This window comes from Myxocyprinus asiaticus, chromosome 1 (genome assembly GCF_019703515.2).
Source record: "Myxocyprinus asiaticus isolate MX2 ecotype Aquarium Trade chromosome 1, UBuf_Myxa_2, whole genome shotgun sequence".
NCBI lineage: Eukaryota > Metazoa > Chordata > Actinopteri > Cypriniformes > Catostomidae > Myxocyprinus > Myxocyprinus asiaticus.
The window spans coordinates 26,122,157-26,134,390 of NC_059344.1; the positions used below are offsets into that span (position 1 = coordinate 26,122,157).

The 12,234-nt window shown below is 40.4% G+C and overlaps 1 protein-coding gene across 3 annotated transcripts in view; it reads right to left on the reverse strand.

Annotated features, from left to right (window-relative positions):
- The window catches only part of LOC127415284 (rhombotin-1), a 43,362-nt gene extending 31,508 nt beyond the window's left edge, over window positions 1–11,854 (reverse strand). For 2 of the 3 annotated variants that reach the window (XM_051654017.1, XM_051654088.1), the window contains exon 1: window positions 11,266–11,854. In XM_051654017.1, coding sequence (XP_051509977.1) covers window positions 11,266–11,287 — 22 coding nt within the window. In that variant the 5' untranslated portion in view covers window positions 11,288–11,854. Of the gene's footprint in view, window positions 1–7,403; window positions 7,435–11,265 lie in introns of those variants that run through there. The other variant, XM_051654136.1, reaches the window with a different exon arrangement.
- Between the last annotated feature and the right edge of the window lie 380 nt (window positions 11,855–12,234).

Consider the following 12,234-nt stretch of genomic DNA (forward strand, 5'->3'; position numbering starts at 1 on the left):
TGTCATTTTACTGCAAGTGTAAGTGATAAGCCGTTCTGATGTTACAGTTCCCCGCAAATCATAGGAGAAATGTGAACTTGAGGGCTTGTTTCAAGTGTCAATCTGAATAGATGTTCAGACACTCATTTTTCATTCTTGTGACTACACAATGACCAGATTACTGTCTACAGTATCTGGAGCCCATGAGTTTGTTGTTGTGCGTGTATACACCGATCAGCCACAACATTAAACCCATCTGCCTATTATTGTGTAGGTCCCCCTCGTGTCGCCAAAACGGTGCCAACCCACATCTCAGAATAGCACTCGGAGATGCAATACTTCTCACCACAAATGTACAGAGCAGTTATCCGAGTTACCGTAGGCTTTGTCAGTTCTAACCAGTCTGGCCATTCTCCATTGACCTCTCTCATCAACAAGGCATTTCCATCCACAGAACTGCAGCTCGCTGGATGTTTGTTTTTGGCACCATTTGGAATAAATTCTAGAGATTGTTGTGTGTGAAAATCCCAGGAGATCAGCAGTTACAGAAATACTCAAACCAGCCTTTCTGGCATCAACAATCATGCCATAGTCAAAATCACTGAGATCACATTTTTTCCCACATTCTCATGGTTGTGAACATTAACTGAAGCTCCTGACCCATATCAGCATGATTGTATGCACTGCAGCCACACAATTGGCTGATTAGATAAATCGCATGGATGATTGTTGGTACCAGATGTGCTGGTTTGAGTATTTCAGACCTACACAATATTAGGCAGGTGGTTTTAAAATTGTGGCTGATTGGTGTGTGCATGTATATTTGTGAAAAATTCTCCATAGCAGAACTGAGAGTGGTATGATTGAGTAGATAGACTATCCAAGGTTACTGACATAGCTGGAGAACTCAAGAGTTAAATAGAATGGCCACTCCATTATAAGCTCCAACCGTGCATGGGAGATGGTCACGTTTTATGCGAGTCAAAAAAGGAAAGAAAAAAAAATAAATAAAATAAATAATCGGCAGCCTACAGAAAGAGGGCTGGACACAGCATTATGTGGCCTGTCCGGTTTCCAATTTCAATTAAAGCCCAGCAGAAGGGCCAAGCATCTGGACCACAACTGCCACTCTAATGGATCAGAGCCCTCATGCAGAGCATTGATTAAACCAACTTTTCAGATACTGTGTCCTTCCCCTTTAAGGAACAATACAAACTAACTGGCAATCACTGCCTTTAATTAGGCATTCAAGATTTGATTTACTGAAGGTCAGCCAATGAGTTGTGAAAGTATCTCATTAAGTGGACAGAGTTTCCATCTGCCAGCATACCTCCGGTCCTTTTTTAAAACAGCATCTTTTTATATATCCGGTGGCCTTTTTTTTTTTTTTTTAATTTAAAAAAAAAAAAAAAAAAAAAAAATTAATATCCATGTAATATTTGGAAGGAATGAGTTTACACAAGCCATATTGGATTTCTCTCTCCCAACTATTAAGTGCTTTACATGAAAATTGTTATCAGTTTATAATAATAATAAATATATATATATATATATATATATATATATTATAAACTGATAATATATAAATTGTTTGAGCTGGGACGAGTTATGTTGCCCAAATAGAAAGGAAAACCCCTAAGGCCTAAATGTTGCCTTTATCTGTAACATAATATGCCCTAGTCAACATTAAATATATTGCTGAATAAAATCCCTAAATTTTAAAGAAACAAGAACACAAGTTATAACAATAAGGAAAAACACAACCATCTGTTAAAAGGACTATTCTGGGTTCAATACAAGTAAAGCTAAATCGACAGCATTTGTGGCATAATATTGATCACCACAAATTATTTCGACTAGTACCTCTTGCTTTATAATTTATTTTTTATCTGGATTACAGTGAGGCACTTACAATGGAAGTGAATGTGGCCCATTTTTGGAGGGTTTAAATGCAGAAATGTGAAGCCTGTAAAAGCACTTTCATTAATTATTCTGTTATAACTAATGTATTATGAGCTGTAAAGTTGTTTAAAGTCATTTTACAGTCGTTTTAGTGTTTGACATCACATCATCATGACAACGATGTAAATTTGGGTAGAACTTCACACAGAAGGTTAGTAAGCGATTTTATTACAATTAAATCATGTTAACACACACACACACACTATTTTGTGGCTATCCTTTTGAAATGGTGAGTATTTTAAATGTTCAAAAATTGGCCTCCCATTCACTTCCATTGTAAGTGCCCCACTGTAACAGATTTTTGCTTTTTTTTTTTAAAAAAAGGAGGGACAAGTAAAAAAACTTATACAATTTTAATAAAACCCAGAATATTCCTTTAAAAACAGCATACATACCATCTTACTTTGGTGCAATAAAGTCAAAGAGGGGAGCATGAAGGCTTAAATATTTTCATTGGTCAGAAGACAAAGACAGACTCCAGAGATCCTGGTTATTCATTTTTGAAATTACAGCACCATAATATCCTGTCTACATCACAATATGTGTGGGTTTGAGGGGCGGTAAGGTGGGTCACTGTGTCTAAGAGATTACAATCTCCAAAAACATTAGTTTGACTACCTTTTTCACCCCAGGAGTGACTAATCGAAATCACCTCTTGAGCAAAGTAGCACTTCCCATTTCATAATTCATCCCCCTGCACTCCACCATTCACTAGTCATAAGCTCCATAATCAGAGAGCTAGAACTTCAACTGCACACTTACAAATGCTGCACACAACCAAACATTCAACAAACATATGGCAAATACATTCAGCAAATTAGCAAACCTACTGGACACAGATATACACTTGTGCTCATGCACACAGTAAACATGTAGCCACAGTGGTGTGTGTATGTATACATAACGCACCAAAAAAAAAAAAAAAAAAAAAAAAAGCACAACCATCATCAATGTGAGCCTGCAGTCCTCCAGTAAACACACTCTTGCAAATATGTATCTAGGGAGCATTTCAGGAGGGATTAAAAAAGGCCTTCCAACTAATAGGCATAATGGAAGATCAATGTATAACAAGATGGAAACGCACATACATAAACAGACCGGGTAACAATTATGCCACAAGATTCTATTTCCACATTAATCATTCATAACCACATAACACTCGCTCAAACATTCAAAAAGCACCAAGTCTTCTCCTTTGTGTGTGTCTAAATACCTTTCAGAACCCATTTCTGGCATCTTTTCATTGTCCTGTGTTGGAATCAGATGATATTTACAGTATAAAGACAGCGTGATGAGGTGTAGAACATTTATTTTATTTAAGGCAACACTAATAGGGGTTCTGGGTAGCTCAGCGAGTATTGATGCCGACAACCACCCCTGGAGTCGTGAGTTTGAATCCAGGGTGTGCTGATTGAATCCAGCCAGGTATATATATTATCAGTTTATAATATATAAATTGTTTGAGCTGGGACGAGTTATGTTGCCCGAATAGAAAGGAAAACCCCTAAGGCCTAAATGTTGCCTTTATTTGTAACATAATATGCCCTAGTCAGCATTAAATATATTGCTGAATAAAATCCCTAAATTTTAAAGAAACAAGAACACAAGTTATAACAATAAGGAAAAACACAACCATCTGTTAAAAGGACTATTCTGGGTTCAATACAAGTAAAGCTAAATCGACAGCATTTGTGGCATAATATTGATCACCACAAATTATTTCGACTAGTACCTCTTTTATAATTTATTTTTTATCTTTTTTTTTTATTTTTTACCTAAGCAAATCAAATTGGCCCGGTTGCTAGGAAGGGTAGAGTAACATGGGGTAACCTCCTCGTGGTCGCGGTTCTCGCCCTCAATGGGGCACGTGGCAAGTTGACAGTTTAAGGACAGTTTAACACCACCAACTCTAGAAGCATGTGGCAGGGAATTAACATCATCACAGACTTTAAAGGGAATAAAAACTCCGCCATGAACACCGCTGCCTCTCTACCGGATGAGCTAAATACTTTTTATGCTCGTTTCGAGGGAAATAACACCGCCCTCGCGGAGAGAGCTCTCACGGCCGAAGCTACAGAGGTTAGTTCACTCTCTGTCTCTGTAGCGGATGTAACCCGATCCTTCCGACGGGTGAATATCTGCAAAGCTGCGGGTCCAGATGGCATTCCGGGCCGCATCAGAGCGTGCGCGAACCAGCTGGCTGGTGTTTTTACGGACATTTTCAACCTTTCCCTCTCTTTGTCTGTAGTCCCCACATGCTTTAAAACATCCACCATTGTGCCTGTTCCAAAACAATCAAAAATAACTTGTTTAAATGACTGGCGTCCTGTTGCTCTGACCCCCATCATCAGCAAATGTTTGAGACTAATCAGAGATTACATCTGCTCTGTATTACCACTCAATCTTGACCCGCTGCAGTTTGCTTACCACAACAACCGCTCCACTGATGATGCCATTGCATCTACAATACACACTGCTCTCTCCCACCTGGAAAAAAAGAACACTTATGTGAGAATGCTGTTTGTAGACTACAGCTCAGCATTCAACACCATAGTGCCCTCCAAGCTAGATGAGAAACTCCGGGCTCTGGGCTTAAACAGCTCGCTGTGCAGCTGGATCCTGGACTTCCTGTCAAGCAGACGCCAGGTGGTTAGAACAGGCAGCAACATCTCATCACTGACCCTCAACACTGGAGCCCCGCAGGGCTGTGTTCTCATCCCACTACTGTATTCCTTGTACACACATGACTGTGTGGCAACACATAGCTCCAATGCCATCATTAAGTTTGCTGATGACACGACGGTGGTAGGTCTGATCACTGACAATGATGAAACAGCCTACAGAGAGGAGGTGCACACTCTGACACACTGGTGTCAGGAGCACAACCTCTCCCTCAACGTCAGTAAGACAAAGGAGCTTGTGGTGGACTTCAGAAGAAAAGACAGAGAACACAGTCCCATCACCATCAATGGAGCACCGGTGGAGAGAGTCAGCAGCTTCAAGTTCCTGGGTGTCCACATCACTGAGGAACTCACATGGTCCGTCCACACTGAAGTCGTTGTGAAGAAGGCTCATCAGCGCCTCTTCTTCCTGAGACGGCTGAGGAAGTTTGGAATGAACCGCCACATCCTCACACGGTTCTACACCTGCACTGTGGAGAGCATCCTGACTGGCTGTATCTCCGCCTGGTACGGCAATAGCACCGCCCACAACCACAAAGCACTGCAAAGTGTGGTGCGAACTGCCAGACACATCATCGGAGGTGAGCTTCCCTCCCTCCAGGAAATATATACAAGGCGGTGTGTGAAAAAATCTTGGAGGATCAGAGACTCCAGCCACCCAAGCCATGGGCTGTTCTCACTGCTACCATCAGGTAGGCGGTATCGCAGCATCAGGACCCGCACCAGCCGACTCCATGATAGCTTCTTCCCCCAAGCAATCAGACTTCTGAACTCTTGATCTCCCACGATCAAAATACATCAGCACTGCACTTTATTACCCTTACTCTTATATCTCACACCGGACTGTCATAAATTATATTATTATTATTATTATATTATGTCTCTCTTAACAACTGACTATCAACCGACAGCCTGAATGTCAATACAGTACATTCTCATATATATATTATACACACATATATACACACACACACACACACACACACACACTTTTTTATATATATTTTAATTTTTAATTTTTATTGAATAATGTGTATCTATATAGTAAAAAACAAAAACAGCATATTGTATACTGTACAGTGTATGTTATTATTTGTATATTGTTGAGTGTAATTGTGTATAACAGATGTTTAAATTGTGTTGTGTTAATTTGATGTTATTGTAAATTGGTATGTCTCATCACTGTCACGACTGCTATGTTGATCGGAACTGCACCCAAGAATTTCACACACCATTGCACTTGTGTATATGGCTGTGTGACAAAGTGATTTGATTTGAAGTTGTGCGTTGATCATGGAGAATAGCATGAGCCTCCACACACGGAGAGTCTCCGCGGTGTCATGCACAATGAGCCAAGTGATAAGATGTGCGGATTGACGTCTTGGAAGCGGAGGCAACTGAGACTTGTCCTCCGCCGCCTGGATTGAGGTGAGTAACCGTGCCACCGAGGACCTACTAAGTAGTGGGAGCTGGGCATTCCAAACTGGGAGAAAAGGGGATAAAACAAAAAGGCAAAACTAATGAATGGCTATGATACCCCAAGCTGCACTTTCGAAGTTCATTAGAGCCAAATGCGCATATCAGTGTAGGTATCATTAGGAATGCTTTTATCAAGTTACAGAATGTGATAAGGTTAATGAGGATTTTATAAAGTCTCTCTGGCAGACGGAATGAGCTGGCAGGGTGGACGAGACCATAAGCTAAATGTGCTAGACATTTATTTCATTAGCATGACCGCCTGTACTTTATTTAAAAAAATAAAAATAAAAAAGCTGAACCATTTAAAACGAGGTCATGCCAAGTATCATTCAAAACTTGCTTGTGAAATAACGCAAATGTGTGGAACTGTAGGTCATTGGACTATTCTTTAGTTAGCGCTATAGGTCGGCAGTAAAGCCACATTCCTAGAGCTGCACAGGACAACTGCAAAGAAGAGAGATAAAAGGAGAAAAATAAGCAGATAAATAAAAACAGAAGTGGAAGAGGGACTGATGAAATGGAGCCAAGTGTGACGACCTGCTGCAAGAGAAGCAGAGCGTGTGAGGGAGAAAGTGGGCACACACACACACACACACACACACACTAGATGAAGCAACTCACCCTTGCAGTGAGACACGCAAGAGGTGCTACGACAAGGTGACATGAGGGAATAACATGTGGTCTAAAGACCAAAGGAAAGTAAATTAAAAACCACCTAGTGTAAAATCATCAGTATGTAGCTGTATATCCCTCTTTCAGCAGAGCATATGTACTATTACTTGGAGCATGTCCATTGGGAGAATCGACCATTGTAAATGCTTCCATTTCAAAAGAAAAGGACAGACATTTGTACAGATAAAGTAACACTGAAAAGGTCCCCCCCCCCAATTTAAAGTATAGGTTTGATGATTTTATTTTATTCCTCCGAGTAAATGGCATATGTATAACGCTTGGATATTGTTTTCTGCACCTCTCCCTTTCACACTGCACCTGTCTGCATTTGTCTCAGGACTCAAGGTGAAAGATAATGTTGTTCACAAGACATTTTAAAAGGCAGCCTAAAATGACTATTCGTTTCACTGGCAGCATGTCTGAGGATATTATAAGAGGTTTTTTGTGTGTTTCCAATGCCTCTGTGATGGACTGTACAACCTTGAAGCTCCTCAAAAATCCCATGTTTATCGGAATTATTTAAGGAGGAACCAATATCTTCAGCTTTTCACAAGTAAATAGAAGACGGGGAGGAATTCTCATGGATACATGCCATTTTGACAGACCATATGGATGCAACGTGAGCCTTACCCAGCTTCCTTGATGTTTGATAGAGTGTTTGGACATGCAAAAGTGTGGTCTGTTGTTCGTCTCGTGCAGGCTGTGGATTTCATACAAGTGCTCTCACATAACACAAGGGAAAGTGAGCTGGTGAGCAGTTCTGATGAGTGCAGCCATTTGCATCAAAGACAGGTGCATCGTCTCCCCCCTTCTAACTTTTCTCTCTCACTCTCTTTAGAGCCTTCGTCTCTTTATTCAGCCCCCTTTGAGTTGGAGAAATTATGGAAAATACTATTAATCTGCAGTCACTGATGAGAGAAAGCACAAGTTTGATAATGATCTAGTGCCTTGGGGTACAGACAGAAATGGGTTTGGTGAACTGTACATTTGGTTGATCACCAAAGATCTGGTGGAATCTTGGTCAGTTTTATTCTCGCCCTCACATGCGCACACTTTACATGGCTAACTAAATGAGTACATAGATTTCTGTTTTTCTATAGAGCTAATTATAAATAACACACACCCTTTTGTATTTTTAGAATAAAAATTACAAAAAATAAAAAACAAACTATTTAATTTTCCCAAATAAAAACATCCCAAAATGTCTCCAAAAGAGAGTGTGTCAGATTTGGCTAATTTCTGGAGGACTAATTTGTTCCAAAACTATAGCCAATTATGTACACATACACGCATGCACAAGTGTGGTAAAAGTGTAATGCAAAGTCTCTTTTTATACTCTTGAAAAGGGAGAATGACCTTATATGTTGAACATTTCAACCTCTGTGCAACGTTTCAATCCATCATACAAGGGGGCACTGTATTCAAACCATCAAAATAGAGCATGCCAATTCAAGCACACAGCAATGACAGATCTCCACATTAAGGACACATCACTTGCAGAGATATTGGACCGTAATTGCATCAGGAGGAAATGTTTATAAAGTAGGAATTTCTTCAGGCTGAAGCAATATAAGTGGCAGGAACACAAGCATTAGGCCCTGAATCCAGGCGCAATATTGCAAGAGACCCAGGGCGAGAGAAACATTGATGTAATTTCAATATTTGAAATTGGCAAGTTTAATTTAGAGTAAGAACAAGCCAATAAGATGAGAAAATAGCAAATACAAGGGAGAAAATTACCTTGCAGCAGGAGAAAAAAAAAAAAGAGAAAAAAAAAAAAAAGACTTAAAAGTAATCTCCAAGTGGAAATTAGAAATCAACCCACAGAAAGGAGAACAGCAGAAAAGAAATATTACTGTCCACTCTCTAAATCAATATAACATTGTTACAAGACAGAATTACCATGGTAACTCAAGTAAAGAATGAAGCAATTCTTATTATTTCAAAATAAAAACTGGTGCCTGAAGCCCAGAGTTTTATTACAGCAGCAGAGAGATCAGGGGTCTAGTATTCATTTGAAACATTGCTTTTTCAAATACACGCATTTGGACGGTGGGCAGGCAGGGCTCGTAAATTAAACGGGAAAAAGTAACCAAGAATTTATCATCAGGTTGAAGAATAGAAGGCTGTTCTTCTATTCCCCAGGTTCTTAGGGAGCCCAGCGGTGCGAATGATCAATCCTGAACAAGTCCACAATGAGGAGACAATTATTCCTAGTAATGCAAATAGTTTTAAATACCTTGAAGGAAAAGAAAATAGCTGAATAGGCCATTTCTCCAGAGAGAATTAAGTCAACTGAGAGCTTCTTTTATTTAAAGGTACAACTGAAAAGGAGTTGTGCTTGTGCTATACCTTGACACATTTTCCCCCACCCAAGTTGTGATAAAAACTTAGTCAAGTACTGTATGGTATTGGACAATAGCCTTATAACGGTGTTCAGCGACAACACACACACACACTATATATTTATATATAAAACATTTTTTAGAGACCAAAGCTGATGGCAAGCCTGTGATCCCGAAATGTGGGAGGGAAAAGGGTTGATAATTTAGAAAAGCAGCAATCTTGTCCAGTGTAACAGTAGTATAATAGCAAGAGCATGCAAAAGGACACGCACGCCTCACAACAAAATCACTCTACTTTCAACTGCCTGTGCTAAATACATAATTTGCTTGTACATAGAATGACCCAATATTTCACAGAGAAACTGATTTCAAAAAGAAAAACCCAGTAAAGGTTCAGGGTGAATGTTAGGTCAGAAAACTAATGCAAGCATACTACAAAACTGTGAAAACTGGTTTGTATCCTACTGTACTTCAGAGCCTTGGGGGAGAAGGTAACAAGAAAATGTCACTATTGCAAGAGATAACTGTTTGTCAGAGATGCATCGAGAAAGTATAGTCAAGGAAAACAAACCAGCCCAATCTTCAGAATTGTGATATATATATAAAAAATAAATAAAAACTTTGTTTAAAGGAGCTTATCTAAATTAAACAATCAACACACCAGCAAGATGTTCACAAGTGTCAAGGGCCTATTCGTGTTAACTTTATATAGAGACATAGGTATGGGTGATATGAGCAAATATGAGGGCTTTTATGAAGATGGTGAGATCATATTAGGCAGACATTTTTTCCCTCTCTCTCACACAAAGATGTACAGAACTTTTGAGGATAGTATACATTGACTGATAAGTCAGACTGCAGCCTTTTGTGAGAGAGAGAGAGAGAGAGAGAGAGAGAGAGAGAGAGAGAGAGAGAGAGAGAGAGAGAGAGAGAGAGAGAGATCCCCATGCCTGCCAAAATGCCAGCGCAGTTGGTCGGCACCAGCAAGCAAAGGGTGAAGCTTTTAGGCAATGAGCAGCAGGTGATCTAAGCTTTTCTGTAAGTCCTAATGCTCCTAAAAGCCACTCTCCCTGCTTCTGTAATTGGGCATCAGTTGTTAATGTAGTATTGACTGCATTACATGCTCCTGTGCATTCTCTCCTACTAATGCCATTTGCATCACCTTGTACATTTACCATATTGCTTAGCCAATAGCTGTTAAAAGCAATCTGAATCATATGGGGAACATTTAGCAAGACAGACATCCAAAGGAGACAATTTACAATTGAGTTAATCTGGGTACATTAGCGCAGCATGGATTGAGCGAGACAGACCAATTTATGTTTCTACGGCAATCCCCTTATTGGTTTTTAGATGGGTTAGTGAAAGGATGGTTGGTTTAAATAGATATGAAATATCCATTTTCAGACACAAATATGGGGCTGAATTGCAAGCCATTACTTTAGAAGGGAAAGGGCCCCTGGCTAAAATTAGTAAATGTGTGTAATGACAATATATTCCATGGAAGATTAAAAGAAAAGGCATTTTTAGGTCAAAGCAGCTTTAATCCTAAACGCTGTGAAGGAAACATGCCAAAAATACAAAATTGGGATTCAGTACAGATTATTTACGCCTTGCAGTTGTTTTCATGAAGCCTGAACCAAAAAGTTCCGAAAGGGAAAAAGAAAGTTTCGATGTCTACAAAAGGAACCATCGTGTAACAAATTAAGAGACTAACAAAGCACGCACACACACCCACACACACACACAAATTCTCCCGAAACTACTCATTTAGACTCATCAGTAAGGGTTAAGGGCAAATGCACTCATCTGTAAACGGAGGTCAGCCGCTGCTGATAAAACATCTCCGTAACTTCAGATTTATTCACGCGCCGATACTGCGGTGAACAACGACGTTAGATTCGGTTCTCTGTTTTAAACAGGTAACAGTATGTTAAAACAGAAGTACCGTATTCTGCATGCCTCTCGCGTCTCCAATTCTCTCGTAGTAGCACGCGCTTTCGCGATCGTGCCCGTTTGACATGACAAACGAACTCGAGCAGGAAAGTGGCATTCCGAAATAAAATTGACGCCAATCGCTGCACTTTATCGTCCCCCCTTTTTAGTCATAACGAGCAAAAACAACTAACAATCGCCAGGCTACTCACCCTCTTCCTTGTCTAACACCATCGTCCTGAGGAGCGAGGAGTCCGGCTCCAGGCGATCCGCTCTCGGCTCCAGCACACTTCAGCGCTCGCCACGCGCGTCTCTTAAGAAAATGCTTCGCAACAACTATGTAATAATCGTCCGCGTTGCTGCTGCTGCAAGCTTTAAAATTACACGGGCTTGTCTGTCTAGTTGTGGGCTGTTCAGAGATCGATGCACATATAGAAAAACATATGTGTCCGTTATTGCATTGTTGAATTTATTTTCGATGCGATGTCCCCCAGTTATGTTCGGTTACGCAGACGCGTCAGTATTATCCACGGGCTAAACCGCGAGCGCAATAAACGATGTCTAAACTACACTGAGACGCCACAGTGCATTCCATGCGAAAATGAAAGAAGCCACGAAAACGATTGGACTAACTAAAATCTAATCGCGCACGGTCTTCTAAACACCCGTTCTGAGCTGCTGCGAAGAAGCTATTGTCGGGGTATAAACGTGTTCCTCCCAGTTCTTATTTGCTCCGAAACTGTAACTATATTCATGAAATCCAATTCTGAGGATGACAACTACTAACAGCATGCTCGCGCCGCCTTTCTCACCCAATTTATGCGCTCTGCTCGCTCCTGCTCCTGAATAAATGCGCGCACTTCCCAGAGAGTCACGGATTCCCCTGTTAATTAAATCAATTCATTATGCTCAAATCTGATTAGCAGCCCTTCCCCCTTCTTTGAATCAATTATTCAATACACAAACATAATTGCTTGTGCCAGAGGTGTCTAAGTATTAGCTTATTTAACTCCAAGGACACTAATTACCCCTAGGGCAAGGGAACTTTTCTCATTAATTCTGACAAAACACAAAAGCACAGCTAAGGGAAAGTGTACGTGCGTGTGTGTCCTAGTCTGTGTGTGATTGAGTGTGAGGAGTGTTTATGTTTAATGCTCACTGGAGGATGTGTGTGTGTACGC